Raw genomic sequence first — 27046 nt, 5'->3', positions numbered from 1 at the left:
GACGTGGCTGCTCTGCTGGGCCTTCATACATACATAGTTTTGCATGCATTTTCCTTCAAGGACACTGCAAAAAAAATACAAATTTAAATATAAAATAAATAAAATTTTCACGTTGGAAAATATACCTACATTAAATATAAATATTTTAAGTTATAATATTAATATCTAATAAGGAAAGAAGAACGTTGATCACATTACAAAGTAGTTTTTGTAATTTCCTTGGAAATTACCCAATTTTTTTCGAGCGCAGACGAAGGGCCAAAATGTGCAACATGGCAAGAGCAGAGCAGCTGCTGCTCGAAAAACTCATTGAACAATTGACCAAATCGAAGCCTCAAACTCAAATGCAGAATGCACCGCTCTCACTCACCCCTCCCTGTCCATGGTCCCGAAAATGCACTGATGTCTACCGAAAAGAACGAAAATGTGGCAAAAACCAGAGGGATACAAGATTAAAATCCATGAAAACGAAACTGAGTCGGCCGACACGCCCCCTTTTTTTTTGCTAGTTTATCTCATGATGACCGGGCATACATATATATACATGCATACATACGGCATGTGCATCCATTCCTGGCTCATTGTCATATCCAAAATCCGAAATGCAGTGGCATTGTGCGACTTTGGGCCTCTGGTGGCATCTTATTATTAATTTGCTTAAGTGCCATAAATGGCAAACAGAACAGGGTAACCGAAGGAAGCGGCTTCCCAGGCCGGGGACACAAAAGGATTCAAGTTTCTGAGCCCAGGCCGCCCAGCTGGAGATTTTACACGTACTCCGATCTCAGGTCCTGACCATGACGAATTGCCAAAAACTACAATAAAAAAAAGAGGGAGAAACTACTTAAAAAGTGAATTGCTCGATTCTGGGGAAACCCGAATGCTCTTACAAAAAAAAAATTGCAGAATAATATGCAATCGGAATGGGCTCCAGGAAATTATAGCTGACCTTTTCACCTGCATGGCATGGGATCACTACCTAAAGATCCAAAAGTGCCAAGTCATAAATTTATGCAATTGTCTTTTATACATTAGGCGGTTTGGGTGTGCAGCTTGCCAAGATATAAAAAGCGTAGGAAAATGACTTGTAAAATACATTTTTTTTTTGTTTCACGGCAGAGAAATTGTATATGCGATCAACCTTTAGGTTTTACAATATGCCTAGGATGTTGAATGTAGACTTAGTTATAGGCTTGAATTTGATTTGAATCCCAACTGGATGGTGACCCAAGCTCCATCCTGCCGCCTAAAAAAATAGCAACAAGTGTCAACAATCGGGCGAATATAAAATAACTGAGAAATCTGCAAGTAACTGCAAGTGACATTGAAAACTCCACCAGAGCTCGACCCCAACTCGTGTCCCCCCATCCAGCTCATCCAACTCATTCCACTCCCCCGGAATGGAGGAGCTAATTTATGTTTCGCTGGCGGCTGCATTGGGGCATCTTTGACCTTTTGGTGGCATCGCATTTCATGGAGGGTTTCTGGGGAATTTGTTCGGACATCGCAGATTGACTATCTTCGAGATACTATGCACAATGTCAGGCGGGAGATACGATTTTTAATTGACATTCACACGACAACACAAAAAGGGTTGAAGGAATGAATGGGTGATCTGGTGTGATGGAGTGACGGAGTTTTCTGCGTAATTAAATGCAATCTACAACTCTATTGGGAATCAGTAGCCAGGCCATTTTTGCGCATTTAAAAATCATTTATACGAATTAGCCCCCGGCAAATGGTAATTAAGGCGTGGCCCATGGGCACAGAGTCCACGATTTACCACACACACACACTCTACACACCACACAGCACAAGAGGCACACACGTGCAGAGCTCCAAAAGATAAACAAACAAAATGCAAATGATACAAATGCAACAAATGCAACTGCAAGGCCCCCGAAAAAGGCGAGAAATATGTTAAACAAAACATATTGCCGCAATTGGAGGCCATGTGCGATGCGGCAAGTGCTGGCTGACATTTCAACACCACGAATCGAGCACCACCACCAGTTCCAAACTCAAAGCCCAGCCAGCACCACTTTGATCCGCAGAACGGGCAGTGCACTGGGAGAAAAAAGGGCATGATGCTACCGTCTAATACCTAGGAATCTTGACCTTAAGCAGCAACATCGTATTCATAAGCTTTACATTTTATTTCATTTTGATGATATTTATTAAATATATTTATTTATTTTATGTATCAGTCATGCATATAAGTTATAGGCACTTATTTCTCCCTGTGCACACGTCTCTGAATCCGAAAAGCGAATCCCAATCAAAACAAAGATCAAAACCCAGCAGCAACAACAATGCGGCACTTGAGCGGTACAAGCGGTATGAAGTTGAAGTTGAAGATGATGATGAGGATGAGGATGAGCGGTACGGGTAGGAGCGGTACGGGCGATCAGCGGGCGGGCGGCGGCAGCAGAGACCTTTCACCTCACCTGCAAGTGTTGTTGATCTAGCTGCTGTTTTGTTTATCTGCCAGATACACACACACACACGCCCACCAGCTACAGATACAGATACATGTGCCTATTTCAACACCAGCAACTCCAGCAGCACACTCAATTGAGTTTGCTTTGTCTGCGATCTCAAGTTGTCCAAACTAATTAATGAGGCCTGAAAAGAGGAGAAAATCGTGTTGAGAATAATTTACAAGGATTTATTTACCTTTTTTTGGTAATTTCAAATGCGCTGCATAATATTTATTTGCCATTGAGGGGTAGATGCTACTGGTAAAAACTATTTCCGGTAATAAGTAGTTCAATTTGATTTACTTGAATATATTAACAACTCAGATTGGCTTTTAAAATACTACAATACTGAACATAAAATATATGAAATATACAAAAAACTGAACAAAGCTTTGGCAATACTTTAGATACTTTAGATCACAATCTTTAGTGAATAGTGCCTGCCATTTAGAATCCCCGTTCACTTAACTTATTTTGTTAAATGATTTTATTTCGGGCCCACTTTGTGCGTGGTTTTTGGCTGGGCGACTTAATTAGGAAACTGGTGGTGCTTTTATTTATGTGTCTTAACGAATCGTTTATTTAACCCACACCACATCTACATGCGTGCGAGTATATATATCCATATATATATCGCCATCCTTGTCGCGCACGAATCCGAAGCTGAGCACACAAACATTTTGGAAATTTGTTTATTGTTTTTCCTCGGCGTCCTCCGCACTAATTTGGGAAAAGTAGAAAATGCACCACGAAAATTGAAAACCGAAATCGGTATTGGAATTGGAATTGGAATTGGAATAGGAATTGGAGTTTGGTATTCGAATATTTAAAAGGAAGACAAAACACAGAGAATTGAAATAATTCGGGGCCTTGATTTAAATAAAAAAAAAAGGAAAATAGAAATAACAAACAGAAAGAACATTTTCCTCCGAATGCTTCGAGCAGTTCGACGAAAAACCAAACATAAATTCCTATCGACCCCTCCTCCGCCGCCTGTGTGGGCCAAAGTGAAGCCATGAACATTGTTTTTTATTAGCGGCAGGATATCGGCGATGCACCCTGATTTTTCCCCCTCCCCTCCTCTTGCTAAATGTGTATATATTTATATGTTAATTCGCCCGGCGTTAATTAGAGAACAAAACTCCGAATGCAGATGAAAAAAATAAGCAAATGGAAGTTGGAGATTCCGGCGCTGCTTTTACTCGATGCCCCAACTAAAAATGTATTTATATAAGCATGCAACATGCAACTCTCTCGGCTTTTTTTGTATTTCGTATTTTTTATTGTATTTATTTATTTGGCCACGGGCAGCAAACAATTTGTAATCGCTGTTTCTGCCGCCGCCGTTGACAAGGAAAATGTTGCAGCTGCGGCACGCGAAACGACACCGAAAATAAAAGCTGCTGCATTCGCCTTAATTGCACTTTTTTTTGTCAGTCCGCAAGGAAGCGCCAAAAGAAAAATGTTTTAAGTTTTCCGAAAAAGCGCCAAAGGCGTGGAAAATGCTGTAGAATGTGGATTAGTTTGGCCACCAACTCTAATTCATTACTACTGTTCTATTGTCTGAATTTAAATGAAAATAAGCGAGTTTTGCTTAATAATATTTAATTATATATATTTTCTATATATTTTCTATATATTTATTTATATATTTTACTTTTATAACAAATCTATACAACTTCCTTATAACTAAGATACTTGTTCAGCTAATTAAGATTGCATTACTCACTGCGTAACTTGTTCTTAAGATAGGGTATGAACAAGTCTAAAGAAATAGCGCTAGTAAAAGGTTTTCCCACTTTTTGATCGCCAGCAAAATAAAGATTTACCATCCACTGGGTGACAGACGAAATAAATTTGCTGGTGAAAAGCCAGCAAGTTAATTACGCTGGCCAATAAAGCTTATTACAATGCAGTTAGACGCAAAGTGGGGCTTTTTTGGCCGCAGGTCTCCAATTGTTTGGATGCTTCTTTTTGGGGGCCATGTGGATGAGGATGGGCGATTTTCTTGGTATTTTCATCGGGCGCTTCCAGCGAAGTCAGTGCGAAGAATTTATGAAAGTGGTTCTGGCTGTTTACGACTGTTTTGGGCCGTTTTACGATGAAAATGTTTATAAATACTCTCCCTGTACTATATAGAAGTATAGTTGTAGTTCAAAGAGTGGCGAAATTGGGTTAACCAGAATGGACAGATTTTAGATAGACAGCCAAAGACGCGATGAGATGACATAATTGCTCGGCTTCTGGTGAATCACTTCACTTTTTTGTACGCCGATGAACAATGATTTTGCATTGTTTGGTGTGCAAAAACACAAATTATTAATTACCAAGCGAGAATGTTTTTGTTTTTCGTGATTTTGTGTGTGTGTGTGTGTGTAAAACGACCACTTTTGATAAATCACAGAAGCGCACAACACGGCCACAAACACCAAAACAATTTTGCGATGAAATTGTCAAATTGCACTGCAAAAACGCAAGAGCAGCAACCGCAACCGCAATCGCACCAACAACCAACAGCCATTGAAAGCCACCGCTTCCGTTCGAATCCCCCCGACCCCACTCCACCTTTTTCGGAAGCTTTTCATTCCCCCCAGCCCCGCCCTCCACGCCACGAATTCAATTCACAATTTTCGGTAACCGAAAATCACTGCGAGGCGAACGCAATCAATCATAAAACGATGAAATGTCGACAACGACCAGTAGACGAGGGGATCGAGTGAGGAAAATTGAAAACTCTCAGCCAGGACATGGACAAGGAAAAGCCCCGGCCAACAAAACCCCAAGCCCCGAACGCCAGAAACCCCCAAAAATGGGGGATAAAAACCCATCAACAGCTAGTCGGTTTATGCGAGGTCCACTCAGCAAATTCGTGATTGAAACTCTATGATTTTATAATATTCAATGGAGATATGGAAAATATTAAAGAGTTTTTCTTGAAATCGGATATTCATAAAATCAGAATGCTTTGTGCATATAAACATTTTTCATCTTTATTGATTTTTAAAGAAAATAATTTATAATATAAAAAAAAATTGAGCTGAAGAAAAAAAACTGCTTGTCAAATGACTTTAATAAGAGAAGTGGACCACAATTATTGCGGTTTTTCAATTAAATTAATATTCCCTTTTTTAATAATATTAATAACTATTAATTAACTATTTTTTCGAAGAAAGATGACCACAACAAGAATGAGATATAAATAGAAATCCATTTTAACTTGAAACGAATTTATTTTGTTTTTTGTCGAACATACAAAATATTGGATGTCATAATTCTTCCGGCATGAACTTTATACTCTGGATCAACTCAAAAGCATAACGTTGAATTGGCTTTTGGTCGGTTTGCGTTTGCTTTGGCTTTGGTCTGCTTGGATACGGAATGTTTTGGTTTGTTTTCGGCCAATGGCAGTGGCCAAAAGCGACAATTTATCAACGGTCTTCCATCGAGCAGCACTGGCCAATTCTGAGCGGCTAAGCTTGGCCAAATTTGCTCCTGGCCAAAAATCCACGGCCAAAAAATATCCCTGAGGAGCATAAAAAAAGAAAGGAAAAAGCCCTTCTGCAGTTAATTAGAGATGCCCAAAATGATTGTGGTTTAGGTTGGGTAGATTTCAAAGGGCTTCCATTCATATCTCGAAAAATTTGAATCGAGTACCGGGAACAACAGCGAATCAAATTGCCATTTCTGAAACAATCCTTGAAATCACAGATACTTGGCCATTCCAATCTTTTCCGAAACTCTTATCCTTTTTCGCACCGACTAGCTTTCCCTGAGAAAAATTAATGATCGTTTTTGGTCATCCAGTGACTAATTCGTGTCGAAAGTTAGGCGGCCTAAAAATGTCGTTTTATTGGAAACTCTCCCAGGCAGTTAATTTCTGGGCCTGCGACTGCGACAAAGATATGGATACAGATACCGATACCGATACTGACGATTTCATTGTTTTTCCCTCAGTCCATCGAAATCCATCGACGATGCCGGGGAGTGTATGAGTGTTTGAGGGCCACTTATCAAATTTGAACTTAATTACTGGGCTCACCTTTCTCGGCTAACACAGCAGCTTGGGGTCCGGCTAATGAGCGGTTTTATGCATCGCTTTAAGTCGCATTTGATTGAGCTGGATGGGCATTTTGTAATCGTCGAACTGAGATTTACATGGCACCCAAAGGAAAAGAAATCCCCCGAAACAAAACAAAAAAAAAAGTAAAAACGAAAATATCTCTGCCCGGCCCATAAATCAAGTGGCATTCGCCGGGAGTCGCGAGTCGCAGGTCGTAAGTGTGTCATTAAAATTAATTATCTAGCATTTTTAACACCGAACCAAACCGAACCGAACCCTTTTTCGGGGCGGAAGTGGGGAGTTTTGGGGGCTATATACTAGGTCTAGTTGGTATATCTGGTGGTAGGCAGCCTGGTAGCTTGTCAATTAGCCACACGCCGTGCTTGGAGCTCTCTGCGTTTTCCAAATATTTGCTTAGCTTTTGTTGACGATTCTACAACGGTCTCCAACTGTTGGGGAGACTGCACTGTGAGAAATTATGCAACTAGTCATAAAATAAATAGATTTTAGGCAGAGCCAATGGTATTTAGTGGTTTTTCAGTTCATTCTTTTATATCTTATAGGTTTTTTAGACTTATATATTTGTATTAAAATGTTTTTAGCTCAGTGTATGAATGCAAAAGTCCCTGACTGCGCTCAAATGTTTGCGCTGACATAAGTTGCTCTGTGGCTGGCATGAGACGGGAATTTAGGAATGAGAACTGAGGAATTGGCATGTGGCATGCGGCATTAACCATGGAGCATTCAATGATCCAATAGAACCAGTGAGAGTGGAAAGTGGAGTGAAAGTGGAGACGAGAGTCGCCTTGTCTGCCACTGTGCAAGATAATTATAACATACATATCTATGTACATATGTGCCCAGAACCAAGCTGTGCACCGAACTTTTCAAGCTGCAAGCGCGAAATGAAGTCCGGGGTGCGCCGCAACTGTCGATTGCAAAGAATCATTACAGACAGTGGGCCCTCGACCAGTGGACAATGGTGGGGCGCTTCAAGTTTTTGTCTAGCCGCAAGCTGCAACAGCAGAAAGATTCCAGTTTCGTGGTCGATGCCATTGACAGGTCAGCTGTCCATTTCGTCTGCCCTGTCGTTCCTTTCTTTTGCCACCAAACCTCAGCTGAAAGATGTCAACTCAGCACAGCAACGTACACTGATAAAAACGAGCGAGGCTTACACATATCTACCGAAGAAAGTCATAGTAAGAACTCACTTCTAAAGTACAACATGCAGTTTGAGCATCTTAAAAACTGGCTTGATTTTGAGTCTTTATCCCAATATCAGTAGCATTTAAACTCACTCTTATTTCTCTGAGTGTACCAATGGCAGGCAGCAGCAACCGCAGCGCTCGCCTTCAAATGTCAATAGCAAAACTGTTTGCCAAAAGCATAACAAGCAGCAGGCGACAGCAAAAAAGCTAAGAAATCTCTGGTCTTCATTGATCGAATGGTAAATGCCAGTTACCTTTTACTTAAATGGATCTATGTGGTTTTTTGTATTAGCCTTATGCAGAAAGTATCTACTAGCTATAGCATTAATTCAAAATATTTGAGCGGACAAAATGTCCTTCACTGTTTTCCAATTTATTAAGGCATATAAATCCAATTCACCCACCTATATTGTTCATACGCCCCGTTTTCCGTTGGGTAACTCCCCCTGATACGCTCTTCGTCTTAAGTAAGTAATTCAAGACAAATCGCCGCATAAATTATCCAGCCTAAGCCAATATCCCCCTAGACAAATAGCACTCCCATCCAGCAGATCCACTGCCAATCTGTTGCCCCAACCCAAGTCGCACCATTCTAGATCGAAATCTTGGCACATTTGCCTGGACAAACCATTTTGCGTGCCATTTTCTTTCTTTTTAGCATTTATCGCATTGGGATATCGACAAATCGAAGGCGGCAATAGAGCCGTTGAAAGCAAATGTATATTTTCTCATGCGAACTTGTCTTGCTTCTTTCCATTCTACAGAATGCAACTGCAACAAGCACGCCCGTCAGTGCCGCTTCAACATGGAAATCTTCCGGCTTTCGCAGGGCGTCTCCGGCGGAGTCTGCCAGAATTGTCGCCACTCGACCACGGGCCGGAATTGTCATCAGTGCAAGGAGGGATTCTACCGGGACGCCACCAAGCCACTCACCCACCGCAAGGTTTGCAAAGGTAAGCTTCAAACATATAAAAAAAAGCTAGCAATAAAAAAAGAACGTATTATGCAATCAGACATTCTTGTGTCCGAGATTAATGACTAATTTACAATAATTAGCTCACAGCGACATCCAACTGCGCCAGCAGCCCCCTGTGACCACCCCTTTGTATCCCCTTTGGATCCCCTTTAGGCCCCCTTTTTGGCACCCCTTTAGCCCCCTGTGGTCACCCTTTGGCCAGCCCATCCCCAGGCGACCTTCGAGTGTGTTGTTTGTAATCTAATTTATGAGCGCCATAAATTCACGCGCTCCAATCGAAACAATAAAAATAAAACAAAGCCAGCGGATAAGAAAAAGACGCTAGAGGAAAAAAGGGAAATGGTTTAAAAATCGAACAAATGGATTAAGTAATAGTATAAAAATACAAATACTTAAGATTGGTGGCAATGCTTGTTGGTGAATAATATTTAATCATGTGAATGTTAAGACGAACCAGCTTTTTGCGATGTTCATTACCGCGAATTCAAAGTGGATTATTTAATGTAGAAAACTGAGATAGCGGATGTGCTCTATAAGGCGGACCAAGAGGAAGAGGAAGAAGAAGAAGGGGAGGAAGCGGCCGAAATTTATAGCCTGTAATCATTTTCATTGGCAAACAATCAAATCAGGTAGTTCACATGGCTAAAATCTGAAGCGCTCGACTATTTATAGTTTCGTGGCGCATCCAGATACATATATATATATATAAATATATATCTAAATATGCATATGTATAAGCGGATATAACATGTATAGTAGTTGGCAGTATCCCGCTGGGAATTCACATTCAACAAATTTATACCTAATTGCGAATCGAGTATCGTAAACAAAAACAAAAACAAAAACAAGAGGCCCCAGTGGGAGTGATTTTCGTGTGGATTTTCGGTAGGTGTTGTAGGGGGTGCCGCCTGTCGTTTGTCATTGCATTGTCAGAAATTTTTGGTCGAAAACCGCTTTTGGCATTCGGAATTTGTCTTTCAGCATTCAGCGCGTTCAGCGATTCGGCTTGCGGATTTCGGCTGACTAAGCATCATAATTCTCGTGTTCGCTCAGCCAGAGCCGTTAAACCCAAATCAAATTCTTATCGATTTTTAATTAATTATCCGCCGCTAAGTCGGAACGGAGCCGCCACATCGTAAATATCGGCGACTAACCACCCACCGCATCCCATCGTAAACCACTGAAACCCACCGCAACCCACTCAACCACTTGCGATTTCGAGACAAAAAAGGCGCCGCTGCGACAATTTTTTAAATTATATGCCCCTTCGTCGGAGGCCATAAAAAATTTATTCGTTTTAATTTTGACACGCGTGCAATTTGTTAAGAAAGATTTGTACATTCCCCGACTTACAGTGGCTGCCATTGTTTCATTTGTTTCATTTGTGTTTTTGCGAGTTGTTGCTGGCTTGTTGGCAAAATGTTTTACGTCATGTTTGTCATTTGCCAAATGTTGCGGCTGCCATCCACTTCCTTTGGCCCCCCCACTCCCCTCGAACTTTCAATTAGTCAGCCCGAAATTGCTGGGGAAAATCTTTGTGGCACAGGAGCCACAGGAGAAAGAATCGAGAAGGAATCCTCTCCAGCTGATGCCCCCGACGGAAGTGTCGCAGGAGGACATTCAGTGATTTATACGTTTCATCTCGAGCTGGCTCGTTTTTCATACATAGTCATACATATTCCCCCATAACGTTCGAAATAAATTTAAAATAATTTCACATTACTAATGGCATTCTGTGAAACGACAGCAAAAGCTGCCACAAAAGGGTGTACTCATGTGTTTGTGGGTTGTATTTTGAATTTTATTATTCAGGAGTTGCAGATATCAAGGCCTTTAAGGCGTTGACTTAAAAATAGTAAGCACTTTAATCTTACGCAACGAGGAATTTGTGTGAATACATTGTAGTACGTACACTTAATTTGCAATGGGAATGTTAGGAAACAAGCATTCAATCTATCATAGGAAATTATTAAATTGGTTTCGAGATAATTACAATTAGAATATATAATCAACATTTAGAATTACGTAATAATTACTTAACTGAATCGTAAGTCTTGTTGGGCAAATTTAAATTACCTTTAGCTGCAGAGACTCTTAATCAAATGCCACAATTACACACTTAAATGTGGCGATTAAACGTTGAGATTGTTGTTAATATTAAGTTGTCAATGAGTCAGTCAGTTGTTCTGTTTCAAAATCTTTTCGCCGCAATCTGCATTCCGAATCTGACTTTGAAAGCCATTAGATTTCAGCTATGCCATTAACTTCCTTTAAAATTAACGCCTTAAATTCGTTTCGATTGCCAGTTAAAATGAAAAAGATTAGGAGCAACTTAGCTTCCGCAAAACTCCATTTACTTGAGTGTGTGTGCCTCAGTTGAATTTGAATTTGAAGTTGATTTAATTTAAATATTCAAATGATTTTCTCGAGGAAGGCTCGAAGTCAAGTCTAATGGAGCAAACGCCATCCAAAGCCATAATTCATCGCCTAGACGGAGAGTTTGGTTGGGATGGAAATGTTGGATGTAGGAGTTGGCTGTGGAATTGGTATTTGCAATTCGAAATTACACACAGCTGTATGTAGATGCAGATACAGATACAGACTTAGATTCAGATGCAAACTCATAGATACGGACACGTGTTGTCAAAGTCATTTCAGTCAATTTCCTTATTTGTGCAAATGTTTCAATGACCGGAAAATTACATATTATTATTTGTCCAACGGGAGGATCCGACATTCCGACATCCCGACTTCCCAACATCCCGACATCCTGGCCGTAAACGAATCGTTATTCATACACTTGTCTGCATGTGTTGCCTTTGCCCCAGCGACTGCTCTTTTGGTAATTAAAATCTGAACCCTCCTGCCAGAACCCCAAAAAAGTATACTCTACTTTTTGCCCCATTGCCATCGTTGACATCATTAAATCTGCATGCCACATATGGGGGCAATAAAAACAAGAAGTGCAAATCGCAGATTGTGTGCTCTGCAAATAATGAGCAAAACTAGGAAATATTTGCAACTAGGAGTTGCTTCTCGAGTGAAATGATACTTTTGGTTGTAGTGAAGGATAAAGTATAGATACTTTTGGTAGCACATTCTATTCAGTTTTATAGTTGGTATACTTTTCAAACTAATCAAGTTGATATTTCCAAGGTGTTTATTTCGAAACCCCAATTGAACTCAACATTTCCGTATCAGATGCCCTGTGTGGTGACATCCTTTTAATATCCATTATCCTGTCGTATCTGCCATAACCGTTTATCATCGCCCAGTAATTAGGGTATACAATTGAATGCCTACCAATTGTTTTCAACTGCCCGGAACTCATAGATGCCATATCCACGATGACAAAAGACTCAACGGTTTCGCATGTGTCAATGGGGTGTTTTGGGGGCGTTGGGCGTGCCCTGGAATACAATTAACATTATCCGTAACTAAATACGTGAAATTAAAAGCCATAAAATCAGAAAGTCACGTGCGAAATGTTACAGCAATATATAACATGGATGGAAAACAGCAGGAGCGGCAATTAAAATAATGCCACACACACGTAGACGGGAAAAGTTTCTTTATTGCCCAAAGTTCATGAAAATGCGGTGGAAAATGGGGGAGGCTGGGCAAGGACATTATTATTTACGTGGGGTAGGAAACCGGGAGCAGGAATCAGTCAAACATCATTAGAATTTCATAAAACGCGCCGATGCAACTGTGGCGAATCGCTTAAAGGTTAAAGGTTATCGCTGCGAGGGTCGCTCGGCAACTTAATTGAAATTTTGGAATGCCAGCGCGAAATGCATTTATCATACGACATGCCAAGGTGGCTTCGCCAAACTAAGCCGGAAAAATCTATTTCAGAGCCAGTGGGCGATGGTGGTGGTGGTTCCAGCCAAAAACTAAGCCCCGTGACAAATTTTCTGCCGGCAAAGCTATAAAAGTTCATGCCCACAAACACAGGCAATTTTTGAACAATTTTTGACATAGCTAAATAAATGCCAGAAGAGTACAAAAAAATATTGATAGAAACATTTGAGTTTTATAGGGGTTGTATTGAGACAGCACAACGAATCGGATATGCGCTTGGAATTTTAAGAAGTGAAGTTCATTTTGGACCGATTTGATTGATTTGCTTAAGCCAAAGAATGAAGAATGGAGTAACTTGATTTTATCAGCAGTGTAGAATATGAATAGGTGTATTTCTGTTTCTTTCAGTGTACATATGAGCTTATGGCACCGTTTAGCCCCCAAGAACCGAAGTGTCCCCAAATCCTCGGGCAGTTTTGAAAGGACAGAGGACAAAGCTGCCCAATTTGAATTATGACATTTTGTATGCGAGCCGACATTTAAAGCTGTGCAAATTGTTCGAGCGTCAAATTGGCGCTGCCATTTCACCAGCCACCCGCTTTCGCTCACACCAACCACCACCCACTTTTCCAGTTGGAAAATCATTTTCCGAAACGATGCACTTTCTGCCAGAAGTAGCGGGAGTTTGGCAACAATTCGGCTACACATTGCCTACTTTACTGCGCGTCGTTTGATTTTCAATAGGCCCATTCAGATCTGTTTACCCCGCCTACGTATTTCCACCGCTCCTCTCGATTTTCCCCAGGCGCCTCAATCTTTAACGCACAATTTGAAATGCGCGGAAAGTTTTTTCCCGTCCGCCTGTCGGCCTGAGTCGATTTTCCCAGCCTTTTACCAGCTTTTCCCCACCTGTAAATGGAAAACTTTGTATATGAAACAGAAAATTGTAGCAAGACGAGAAGAGGCTTTTTGCTCATTTGAACAGCGAACGAAAGTTGAGCGAACTTTGCGCCAGTTGCAACCGCGATAAACTTTTTTTACTCCACCGCCCAGGAAAATTGAGGGGGTATGTAGAAGAGGAAGCGGCGAGGAAAAGCAACTTTTCCTGGAGTGTCGCGCGGAGCCTTTGATTTATTAATAAGACCCAAGAAAAGTTCCGCCCGCCGGCTTAAACTCAAGTGTGAAGTGCGAAGGCAAAGGTGAATCGCCTTTTTGGACCGGTTTTTGCCAGGCATTCGGGCCAAATCAAATGGCTCATTTGAATTCATGAGCAATTGGTAGATCATTCGAGTGAATCATTGACGTGTGATATGTGCGATATGTGTGCGAATAATTGAATGCGTAATGTTATCCTGGCATTTAAGGATAATCGCATTGAGTTCGTATAAGTTTGAAAATCATTTAGATCAAAAAGTTATGAATTTGATTATAAATATTTAAATTTAGACAGCGGTTTTACCATAAATGGATAGCTTTTTAAGAATGAATGACTGTATTAGTCATAAATACGCAATTGCTCTTAAAGAAAAACTAACTTTATTTGTGTTCTTTTCATGGGGAATAAATTGAAACTATTAAACAATCGACAAAAGCGTTTATTTCTGGCGTACAAACAATAAAATTATGCAAATAAATAGTGCATTTAAAATTATATCGATGAGCTCATGCTTGTAAACCCAAATGCATTGAATAAAATTTCAATTGAATGATTTTTCAATATTCGAATATTTTAAAATGTAAAATGTAAATTTTTGGCTTTTCGAAATGTTTCCTTTGCCAGCTAATAAGTAGCAAATGGCTTTTCCTCGAATGCACAAGTTCCTATATATATATATATATATATACATATATATGTATGTATAGTACTTATATACGGCCGATCTTGTCTGGTTAGTGTTATATGGGCTGGATCTGCGAATCTCCGCCCACTTGGTCAGGTGTAATCTCTCACTGCAAATCATCCGATGGCGCGGCAGACTTTGTCTGGGAAATCTTCTTCATAATTCTTCTTTGGCCGCAGCGGAGTCTGTTTGGTTTTCTTTGGAAAATTGCACAATTCTTTGGGCTTTTGTTTTTTGCTAATAATAACAAATAGCAGCATCAACAATAGCCCCCTGACTACTGACTTCTGGCAGCTGTGCTCTTTATGGATAACAATTTTCGTTTTTCACTTATTTTTCTGTTTTTCCGTCTTGTTTCGTCGTCGCTGTTGTACTAGAAAATTTCGGGTAATATTTTATGGCAATTGATGGCCGAGGAAGAGAGTTTTGCCGTAAATTTATGTAACGCACTTTCCTCCAGTGGTCAGTGGGGTTTTCCTTTTGCCTTTTTTGTTGTTTTCTTTTTTGGATGGGGGCAAATTGGGAGGTTTGCTTGCGCAAAGTTGAAATAAACAATAACAAATTGCGCTTGATTTGCTTTATGATGTTTACACTAGGCCCAGTGTTAGTACTTTTTGTTTGAGTGAACGCGAGTGGGTGGTTTGCTTAATTAATTTTCCGTTGCCCTGGAAAAAGGAAGCGAGAGCCAAGAAAAGCCCAAGGCCATCTGGGAAATCGCACTCAAAGTGTAATAACATATTCGTGGTAGCAAAGTAGCAAACAGGATGGCATTCTCTCTCTCATTTATTTGCAAAAATTTTAATCCATCATCCATTTTAACTCTTTGGTAATGAAAAACGGCCAGGGCAAATAAAATCGAAATATTCAAAGCCGGAAAATTGTCGAACATAAATGCAAAAAAGGGTCGGAGGTCAAGGGGATTGTAGTGCAAAAACACACTACGTACATTTCATATAGTATATACTCGTACAAATGAATGCCAGCCATACTGCGAATGATTGATTTAAAAATATCCATGCCTGGCAGATGCCATAAAACATACCTGAAAATGTGAATAAACATGGGATATAGATATACATACATATATTGTATTCGCCACATACGCACATTTATTTCTGTGTACTCAACTGTTTAATAGGTCGTTCAATGAATGAGGTAACTTTGAATCGGTGCGCAGCGAGAAATTCGTGTTAAATCAATGATCTAATTAGTGGATAATGGCCTTAAATCATCTGTTTCACTAGATTATTCGATTAACATACATACATGCATGATATTAATGGTGCACAGGAGGCGATAAAGTACAGACAAATGAATGTTTTCCCTTTAGTTTGAGTTTCCACGAAACACACAAATATTCAAATTTAAATAAAGTGAGCCATAAGTTGTAAACTTTGGATTTGATTCACTTTCACTGGAATCCCTGCCCTCCACACAACTTACCCAATGGCCAGTCGGTCAGTCAGTGGTTCAAGTGATTCATTGGTGGACTCCGCTCATTAGGAGCTCATTTATTTCGGGAGTCCCTGACCCGAATCGATCTGTGGATAAGCCAGAAGGAATGACTCGTTCGCAGTGGCTCTTTGTGCCAAAATTTGGGTCGCACTTCGAGTTAAATTAAAAGGAGATCTCTGGTGAAAGGGCTTCCACCCTGAATCATCGATGCAACTGTGGACTCAATAATTAAATAGAAATGCAAATGGCTATCGGAGGAAGTCCATACTCGACTATTCGAAAATGAAGCCAATCGAATTGGATGCAGTGGGATCTGCTGGCCTGGCCATAATGAAAATTCATAATCTTTATCACGGCCAATGGACTAAACGAGGAAAAGAGCCAAAAGCGGGGCATGAAAACAGAGGGAAACCTACGCGCAAATGGGAAATGAGAAGAAAATCCGGACAGAGGAGGAGGAGCATATGGAATGCACCGGGGATCCGGAGCAGATGGGATCCGGATACGGGGATATATGGTGTATTGTATGTGTATGCATGCCAACGCCAATGCCGTGCACTGATATGGGATGTGTAATGAACTCGCTCGCATTCCCCGCAATTTTTTCTGGCTTGCTTATTTTAACAATATCCAAAAGCTGCAAGTCCCAAGTCCCACATCCCCATATCCCATATTCCATGGCCCATATGTCCCAGGTCCATGGACCACATCCCAATCCGAATCCCAACACCAATCCCATGCCCATGCCCATTCCCATTCCTATCCAACTGGCCCACACTCTGCTCTTCGCAGATAGCGCGGCGCACACAACTCGCATATTGTTGTCATATTGTTGCCCCCAAAACCCACCGTGAGCGGCACGGTGGTACGTAGGTTATTGTCACATCCTGGGACTACAGAAAACATATTTTTAAGGGAGCTACCACAAAAATATCCTGATTATACCACTTATAAAAAATAAATATAAATTCTAGTTAGGGAATAATATTTTAACATATTTTTGTATGGATGTATGCAATTTTGCCCCACTGTGCGAGTTCGTCGACTATGAAACGGCCTGCAGGCAGCAACAATGGACACACGGAATTGTTGCTCTTGTTGCTGTTGTTGCAAGTTATTATTGTCCGTTGCTGCTGTTGTTGTTATCATCCGGATGTGTCACTGTGTGCATATAAATCGCATTTAATTTATTGTAAATCGGATTAAATTACCAAATGTTGCACGAACGCACGCAACACGGTGTATGTCTGTATATGGAATATGAAAGTGGAAGCGAGAGGACGGAATTGCAAGAGCAGGACAGAGGGTAACTGTACGCCTAGTTAACCCATTAGTTGCAAGTGTTTAAAGCTTGTCCCAACCTCCACACACACCCATGTAAAAAGTAATGGTGTTGAAAATACATAGATTATTTCATGTTAAATATTCTAAATGCATTTAATTTCAAGAAATATTTCTTTCTGCCACCAAATCCTAATGGGTTAAATGCCATAGATGTGTATATTCAGAACTTGACACCCACCTTTGCCTCCCACCCCCCTGGGCACTCCATTCCCAATGTCATGCACAAGTTAAATCTTTAAATATGCAGCAGCTTTTGGCCAAGAGCCAGCGCAAAGACCCATTAAATGTGGCCAAAAGCGGCTTATTAACTAAACAACCCACAGGGAGCAGGCTCAGCTGAAGAAACAACTGTAAAGTCCTTCATAATAGTCTCAAACCGACACATATGACAGGAGTAATCCCCTTCCTTCTTAAAACTAAGTGAAATGTAAGAGGGTCTGTGAAAAATAAATATGCCATATATTTTACGGATCTTACATCCCGTCTATCTACAATTTCACAGATATCAAACAGGATTAAGTCAAGCTGAACATATTTATTAAAGCACTGAAGTAAATCAAACAGCTTTAGGTTTGAAAAACTCTATTACCAACATAATATTCAACAAAAACGCGATATCAAAAAGTATTAAAAGTACTTCAGATAGTGCTTAAATGGTCTTATTATAGTTTGGGTATAAATTTAATTGCATTGTTCGAGTGCATACTGATTGCAAAAGCAAAAAATGAGAAAGTGGGCGGAACATAATGGTGGGCAGTCCCATTTGCACTCTCATTTGCAATTAACCGTGTGCGGACGGACAAGAAACGGACAAGGAACGAATCCGGCGGACAGCCGTTAACTGGTGGCGTGCACTCAATTTGCCGGAGTGCACATATGTACATCCATACATAAGCGGGCGGAATTGAACGGAATACTCGGCGGTAATCGTATCTGTTAATGTACATTTCCACGGCTCATAAACGGATCTGCTGCCGTCGGGATGGGGGCCAAAATCCCGCGTAGTATCTGTGGTGAATGCACCGGCAACGTGATGATGCTGAAATCAGAACTTGAAAGACTTTAAGTAAAGACTCAAGTGGACCAGATTGGCGATTGCGATTCCGGTGGCGATTGCCGTTTGCTCTTTGAAGTGCCGGACCATGTCCATTAAGCTCTCAGCACGCTCGGAAAAAAAAGAAATCCATCCACATCTGCACTATGTGTTTCAGGCGTCCGAATTGTATACTTAATATACTATATCGTTTCGTTTCGCCCTTCATTTTCAGCCTGCGAGTGCCACCCGATCGGGTCATCTGGCAAGATCTGCAACAGCACCAGCGGTCAATGTCCCTGCAAGGACGGAGTCACAGGACTGACCTGCAACCGCTGCGCTCGAGGTTACCAGCAAAGTCGCTCCCACATCGCCCCCTGCATAAGTGAGTATGCCCAAAGTCTCAACAAACTAATCGTATTAAAATTATAAAAATATTGCATTTTGTAATAACCTCTTTTTTTTCGTTTTCTCGCAGAACAACCACCGCGTATGATCAACATGCTGGACACCCAGAACACCGCTCCCGAGCCGGATGAGCCCGAGTCCTCTCCACGATCTGGTGGCGACCGCAACGGCGCCGCCGGAATGGCCGCCCAGTCCCAGTACTATAGCACCGAGGGCGGCAGGGGTAAGTAAGTGCCACCTCTCATATCCATATCTATCTGTTGTGTTTTCTGTGCTAACCGACTATCCGCATCCGACCGCTTCCCACATTCCCCACCTTGGCATTCGGTTGCGAGTGCTTATGCTAACTGGTAGTATTGTTTATCAGCGGTTACAGTGGACTCCTGGTCAAAAATAAAAGCAATTGCAATAAATTCTATATACTAGTCTACTGTTCGGAACGGTCTTAAAAAGTTAAATGTTTATAGAGTGCTTGATGATAGCGAGGACTCACTGTGTTAAGAACGCGACGAAGGAGGCGCATAGTTTGCCGTGGCGTTTGGCTCGCCTTTGTAATCCTTTAAAATGGGTGAGAAAACACAAATCCGCTAAAGTGCAGTCGGTTGTCGGTCAGGAAAAGTGGAAGCTGAAAAACAAGGAGCGGCTCAAGGGGCAAGGGAACGGGAACGGAAAACGGGGGACGGGGACAACGGCACTTAACAGACAACGCAAATGTTTGCACGCAACTTTTAGTTACAGTGGCGAAGAAAGTACAGTGAGCCCCCGGAGAGTCAAAAAGGGGGTGGGTAAGGAAGGGGGGTGTGGTGAAGTGCAACAAGCATACAAAATGCGCCACGCAGCATAAATCATACTAAGCCCAGTTCTAGCCCCCTCTCACTCGCACGCTCAATGCCTCTCGCTCTCGCGGCAAAATAAACATTGCAATAAAACTGCAAGAAAAAACAAAAAGAACAAAACGGAGTGCAGGGTAAAGACTTTTTGATATCCAATATTGTAAACAAAAAAACAAATAATAATTATTGTGTAAAACAACAATCTAGTAATAAAATCTAATATGAAATAAAATAAAATGACATTATAATGAAATTGGTTATAATTCAGAGATATTTCATATAATACTTTTTGATATATACCCGTAATTCTGATTGCACAGATCTGTACAGAACTCCATTATAATTTAATTTAATTGAATTTAAAAATTGTCCTAAAGCTTATCAGACCGAGCACAATATACCCTCTATACTTACGACTGCAGGGTATTCAAACAGCAGCAACAGTGGCAACAACAACACAGAAGACCCCAAAGAAACGTCACAGAAAGATACAAAGCGAAAAGAAAATAGAACTGTGAAGAGGGGCAGAAAGTATAGAACGACAGAGAGCGGGCGAAACTTGGCAAAGCAAATGTATTAAAAAAGTTTTTTATTTAATTTCCCATGAATAAGCTGCAGCAGCAGCATCAAGAAGAGCAGTCGCCGCCCACTTCGCCGTCGCACAATGTCCAGTGCACACAGTACCCAGTGCCGAGAGCCGAGAGCCAAGTGGCGAGTGGCGAGTTTAGTGCTTCTGCCTCCGCCGCTAATTGCTCCCGACTATTTGCTCAAGGCATTAGGCGAAGTCACAGCAGGATAGCCGAACGGTGGGTGGTTGGGCGTCCGCAGGACGACAGGATGGTGCTAAAGATGAGCCGTTTATGCAGCTGCAAGTGGAAACAATGACAAATTGACTGAGCAACTTAAGCAGCCACAGGAAATATAAGCGGCGAGTTAATCATAATAGAGTCACATTGTCACTGCCAAGTGACCGAATGAAAAGGACGAAAAAGGGACAGACACTTAAGATTCAAGCTTAACGCATTTACTATTAAATCTTTTTTGCTGGTTATATTCAATTATAAAAGGTGTCACCGAAGTTTATTATTAAAATGATAGAAAAATATTATTAAATTAACGTTTCAACTAAGTAACCACATATTTTTAAGCTTCAGCCTTTGTATCCCCAAAGCCAAGGCAGTAGGTTGTGCAAATCCATAAAACCCATTAGAATTGCAACAAGATATGAATAGCTGCCAGACGACTAGGATCAATTTCTGGCTGCAATTGTTGCACATCAAGTTGCCTCCGGCTCGAAGGACCAACTCCGCTCAGCTCCATTCTATCACTATCCATCTTGCCAAAAATGCAAATCGAGCTGCAGACGAACACTGAGATGCGAGATGAGGGCTGCGTTTAAAGAGGCTGCCCTCTTAAATTTATTTGTCAACGGCAAAGAAAAGCGCAAGTTGGAAAATTTGTCGGTGGAAAGTTTTCCATTCCCTGTAACCAAGAACTGAGTTAGGCAAATGGACACACACAGACACAGGATCTACGCAAAAAGTTCGTCCTTTGCTATTCATTGGCACAGCCAAAGGGGGCGGACAGGCGGACAGCCATGGTGGCCACGCCCACCGCCGACACTCAGCACGAACATGAATGTTAATTATGAATTTATAATTTGATAATCTTATTAAATTAATTTAAAATTCTGTCCAAGTTTGAGTTAATTTAAAGTTAGTTGCACCCGCAGCGAAAAGCAGCCCACTGTGTGAATGTGTTTGCCAAGGGGTCGTGGGTGGGTCAATTTTAATGTTATGTTAATTTGATGACTTGCAAATTTTCGGAAGATTTATGTTTGCTCGCAATTTACATGAATGGCATTTAAAGTTAGGCGTGCTGCTGACACAAGTTTTAAGTTTTCCGATTTGTGCAATCAGTTGCAAATAATGTGAATGAATAAAATGTATGGTAATTGATGCGATCTTTAAGATATTTTCTTCATCTTGCACCTTAGATTTTCATTTATTTTTCTTCCAATTCTTGAGCACCCACATACAAATGTATGTGGCATACGTGCAACATAGCCAGCCACATTCGCCAAACGAGGGATTCCCGAATAATGAGTCAGAATTTTCGAATCTCCCAGCTTTATTTTCGGATATTTTCGTTCGTATTCGGGGCGTGGCTAATGATCTTTAAATGACGGCGATAAATATCGTTTGCTGGCTAAGTGCATCGGGAAAATGCACTTCAATACGCCTCCATAAATAGCCAGAAGAAAGGGAAAAGTGCCATTTCAGCTTTCGATTTTAGATACGGCTTCAAATTCGATCTGCCCGTGTCGATCGATTTATCAGTCGCCCGACTCATTTCATATAAATGTTTATGCCACGAACAGATCGAGAGTTTAAATTCAATTGTGTCACGTTTACGTTGACATTGCGATCGGCGTCTGAACGAACAACAATGCAAACTGCGATTTGCAGCCAGAGCAAGGGCAAAACAAAAAACTTCTTGGCTAATTTTAGTCGCCACAAAAGGCGGCCAAGGCACGAAGTCGAAGTACACAGAGAGAAATGTGCAGTGACTAGTACCAATTTTATCAAAATTGAAACAAAATTATACTTAGAGTTCACATAAATTGGCATGTAACTTGTTTAGATAGATACATGTAATTAATGAAAGAAATTCAGTTTTTCTTTCTCTGTATTAAAAATAGTCAGTCGGGGGCGGGGCAGTCTTAATGTAAAATTGATCGAGCAACGCTGATGCTGTTGCTGCTGCCACTGTTTCTGTTTCTGCTAATTGGCATTGGCCATAAAGACATAAATTTTGCAATTAAATTGTAAACACCAGAGTGGAATGCCCCATCCGAAGGACAAATGGGTAGCAGGGACGCAGAAGAGGATGCGGGCAACTTAGCATCTTAGGGATAGGAAAGGAACCCCAATTCAAATACTACCCCCAATTAACCTCTAACACAATATCACTTCGATCCATTTGCCCCCTCGCTCAGCTTCATCTTATTTGTAAAATGTGAATGCCTTCGTTCGCTGTGTGTGGCACATGGCCAAATGCCAGAGGACCTCACAGTGTGAACGTCCTATAATTTTCCCACTGGCTAATAGCAAAGTTCCCCTTTTCTTCGCCTTTTCAGAATGCGGCAAATGCAGAGTCAGCACCAAAAGGCTAAACCTAAACAAGTTCTGCAAAAGAGACTACGGTAAGTTTTAAGCCACCGAAGAATTGCACCAGTCACATATTTAAATCAGTCATTATTTAAGTTATACATACGACCGCTACTCAATAAGTTTGTCAAAAATAGTTCTTCAAATTTTACGAAAGTAGTCAAACTTTTTTTTTTGATTATCGCAAATAATTTCTATTTATTTTTGTCATTTTGATCATAACAATGCAAATAATGACCCAAATAAGGAATGTCATACCTCGCTGAGTTCGTTGTTTAAATTCCAATCGATTTGCATGCAAGTTTGGGAATTCTAGGATTTTTCAATTTTTCGCAAATTTTGATGATGCGAAAAATTTACAAAAAATGCGAAAATTTGGCCAAAAATTAATTTTACAAAATCTGTTTAAAAGTGCAAGGGGTGGTTGTATTGGTTATAAGGAGAATAAAATGGTAATTCTTTTTGCTGTGTGACCATTTTTAGTCAAGTTATAGCCAAAAAGGTCAAATTGAAAATTGAGTTTTTTGTCAAAAATAGTTTTCCAGATTTTTTGTGAAAAAAATAATCGCTTTTTTGATCAAAACTTTGAAATTAATGACCCAAATAAGGAATGTCATACCTCGCTGAGTTCGTTGTTTAAATTCCAATCGATTTGCATGCAAGTTTGGGAATTCTAGGATTTTTCAATTTTTCGCAAATTTTGATGATGGTACCCCTTACAAAAAATGCGAAAATTTGGCCAAAAATTAATTTTACAAAATCCGTCCAAAAGTGATAGATATGGTTAGTATTGGTAATAAGGAGTATAAAATGGTAATTCTTTGCTGTGCTATAATTTTTAACCGAGTTATGCAAAAAAAATAATCTTAACTAGTGTATTTTTGAACAAAAATTGGCTTTTAGACCAAGTATTTAAATAGTTGTGTATTTTTGGCTTATCCATTAGGCAAAAAGGTAGCCAAGCAATCAGCTTATTTTAAATCAATGAAAGTCATCGCTGATAAGTCCTTTCTCCCACAGCAATAATGGCAAAAGTAATTGGTCGCGATACGAGCAGCGAGGGGGTGAGCAGGGAAGCTCAACGGCGCGCAATGGATCCCGACGTGGCGGACTACGAAATGGACCAGGTGCAGCCGGGGTCGGCCCGATCCCCGATCACGGGGGAGTACGAGTTCCAGGCGGCGGACTATCCCAATCCCAATCCCAGAGGCAGCGAAATGGAGCGCTTCGATCTGCAGATCCAGGCCGTCTTCAAGCGCAGCAGGCCAGGCGAAAGCAGCGGCGCGGGGAACGTGTACGGAATGCCAAATACAACCCTAAAACGCGGTCCTATGACCTGGATCATACCGACTAAGGACCTGGAGTGCCGCTGCCCCAAGATCAGAGTAAACAGGTGCGAGCTTACATGAATAATAGCAGTCCAGAAAAAGACAAAAATGTTCTGATAATATTGAAAAGCGAAATAAGCTTGTCTTTGCAGTATTCTTATCACAAACCTCCTATTTTACAGATCCTATTTGATCTTGGGTCGGGACTCGGAGGCGCCACCCGGATACCTGGGCATCGGACCACACTCGATCGTAATCGAATGGAAGGAGGACTGGTATCGACGCATGAAGCGCTTCCAACGGAGAGCGCGTACTTGCGCGTAATCCTCCAGCCAATTACAATACCACATCCTGCGTGTAGTCTCAAGATTCTAGAGCTAAGAAATTATTAACAGCAGAAAACAATGAAATCGTGTCATCATTGTCTCTTAAACACTTTTTTTTTGTTTTTTTTTTAATGTCAAATTAACCGATTTTGTAGCAGTTAAAATCAAACTAGCTGTATTTAATTTATTTAATTAACTTCAATCGTTACAAAGCAATCGGTAATTGATAACTTGAAATCAAACGCACAAAATTATCTATACATGTAATCTACGTAAACATATGTACGACTTGTATTATTCGCTAAATTAAGATTCCTGTCAGCCCAGTTTAAGCATTTGTGAACAATTTACGTACTAGGGCCATCTCGAAATCAAACAGAGCGCCAGTAAGCAATAATTTATGTGTAAGAAGCACTTTGATGCATGCATGACTCGCAAAAATAGTAATTAATAAATATTGTACAGAGCAGAGCACAACTTTTGAATTTGAAATATTTGGCGGGCATTGGAAGGATGCCACACTGGGATATTGTTGGCGCTGCCATTCGTTTGCAAGCGCTGCCACTGTAAGGTTTACTTCTGAATAACAAATAAGGGGGTTTTCCTCTACAAAAATACCATTCGTTTCTATAAATTGCATTCCATGTATAATTTAGTTTGTATTATCCATAATATGCATATTATGTCTGTGCGCTTTACAGTCTTACGTGAATATCTTTCAAACTTTGTTTTGAATTTTAATTGGTTGGCGGGCAGCTGTCTAGGTGGCATCTCTGCTTATCGGAGTTTATAAAGTTGCCACACCGTAAAAAATACTTCTGTCTATCGATTTTCAAACACATATTTTTTGTTTTGGTTGCTTCTGGTTTGATTTGTCAAAATGATTTATATCTAAATATTTATAGGAAACGAAAGGATTACTTTTCAAGGTAAGGTGAACTTTTCAAATCAATAAACGGTTTTTCAGTTATACAAATACCTTAGTATGTCTGTGTTTAATTAGTAAATTTTGAAAATTAACGGTATTAAATACATAAATGAAGGTCCATAAAAAAGTTTTTCGTTCAACTGTCTAATATATGCTTATTATATATATTATATATTATATATATTATAATATTTCATATATATTATAATATTTCATATTATATATACAGCTGCGGTTAAAATAATAGCACTACTGCAGGTGGAAAGTTGATTTCCTAAAAAAAGGTATTGGATGTTTCCACCAATAGGCTTCCACCATGAGCTGAATATAATCCTCGCTTCACATTTAAGACGGTAAAGCACGGGGGATCACACATCATGGTATGGGTGTGCTTTTCATACTATGGAGTAGATCCGATTCATATGATTCAAGGCATCATGGATCAGCACATTTACACAGATATCCTGGAAAATGTGATGGCACTATATGCCGAGGATGAAATGTCGTTTTTTGGAAATTTCAACAGGATAACGACCCAAAACACACGAGCAAGAGAGCTCGAAAGTGGTTTGAGCAGAAATCGATCCGAGTAATGAAATGGCCTGCTCAGTCACCCGACTTGAATCCAATCGAAAAACTTTGTGCGGACGTAAAAAAAAGGTTTCTGAAGCCAAACCCAACAATAACGAGGAACTTTGGTTTCATGGGAGATCGAGGATCAAGGATTCATGAAGCAAAATTCCTCAAAAACGGTACCAGGACTTGGTGGACTCCATGCCAAGAGGATGCGCAGCTGTCATTGCCTACAATGGTCACGCAACCAAATATTAATATTCTTTAAACATAGTTCTTAAGATATAATCCATTTGTTGAACTCTTATTTTATTTTTTGATTTAGTTTTAGCAAAATACGAGAAACAGTGCTATTTTTGTTACCGCCTAAATTTGAAGGTTTTTTTTTTGTTTTACCAATTATTTTTAAAATATCCATTAGATCTTTTACCAATTTTATTATTTTGATTGAAAATCATTGTAGTATTTAAGATTAGTTAAAAAAATTATGAAAAAATGTCAGAAAATAGAGAAACGATGGGGCAAACACGAAATGTGCTTATGGTGCTATTATTGTTACCGCAACTGTATGTAAGTAAGCAAATAATTATATTGGCGACCAGCTGGCAAAAAAGTCATACAAGATGAGTTCTAATATTACGTATTTTCCCAAATGAACAAGCTCCCATTATTATTATTAATCGGCAGGTGTTTTTGACTTTTACACAACAATTTATTATATATTTTGTTATTGCATATGAATCACCTTTTAACACCCTTGAAGTTTCAACCTATCTTTCGACACAATTTGCTATGAAATATTTGCTAAAAAAACGGCTTTAAAGTGTAGTTACTAATCGCAAATTAAGCCACGCGCAGTTTTTGTGCGGTATCTCTGGCTATTAGAGTAATAGCCATTAATTATTTGTAAAAACAACAAAAAAGGGAGTTATTAGCCATATTCTAGTCGCTTTTTATGCGTTAAATTTTTGCGCTTAAGCTCTTAATCTTAAGCGTTACTAACAAATTGAAGAAGGGATGCTACTATCTTGCCCATTGCTGTTGGCTCTATGAATACAAACAGGTGACTCCCCACTAAACCATTCAAAGTAGTGCATTAGATATTTGGCGCGCTTTGCGAGTGCGGCCTGTGCCGCAGGGATGGAGAAATGTATCGGTGATGAGAGCGGTGAAAGGGATAGGCGCGATTCCGATACCGATAACGATGGCCAGTCCGACGGCGATGACGCTTCTGCCCGGCGCCTTATAAATACGCAGAGCCGCAGGGTGACGCTTTCAT

The 27046-nt window shown here is 40.3% G+C and overlaps 1 protein-coding gene across 2 annotated transcripts in view; it reads left to right on the top strand.

The window, feature by feature from the left end:
• LOC6618546 (netrin-A) overlaps nucleotides 1–24743 on the top strand; it is a 43328-nt gene extending 18585 nt beyond the window's left edge. The window contains exons 2-7 of one of the 2 annotated variants that reach the window (XM_032725656.1): nucleotides 8513–8701; nucleotides 18437–18586; nucleotides 18680–18832; nucleotides 22582–22647; nucleotides 23633–24005; nucleotides 24123–24743. In XM_032725656.1, coding sequence (XP_032581547.1) covers nucleotides 8513–8701; nucleotides 18437–18586; nucleotides 18680–18832; nucleotides 22582–22647; nucleotides 23633–24005; nucleotides 24123–24264 — 1073 coding nt within the window. In that variant the 3' untranslated portion in view covers nucleotides 24265–24743. Of the gene's footprint in view, nucleotides 1–8512; nucleotides 8702–18436; nucleotides 18587–18679; nucleotides 18837–22581; nucleotides 22648–23632; nucleotides 24006–24122 lie in introns of both variants that reach the window. The other variant, XM_032725657.1, reaches the window with a different exon arrangement.
• The last annotated feature ends 2303 nt before the right edge of the window (nucleotides 24744–27046 follow it).

This window comes from Drosophila sechellia, chromosome X (assembly GCF_004382195.2).
Source record: "Drosophila sechellia strain sech25 chromosome X, ASM438219v1, whole genome shotgun sequence".
In the NCBI taxonomy this organism is placed as follows: Eukaryota; Metazoa; Arthropoda; class Insecta; order Diptera; family Drosophilidae; genus Drosophila; species Drosophila sechellia.
Note: the sequence above shows the minus strand (reverse complement) of the source record. Positions and strands in the feature narration are given on the sequence as shown.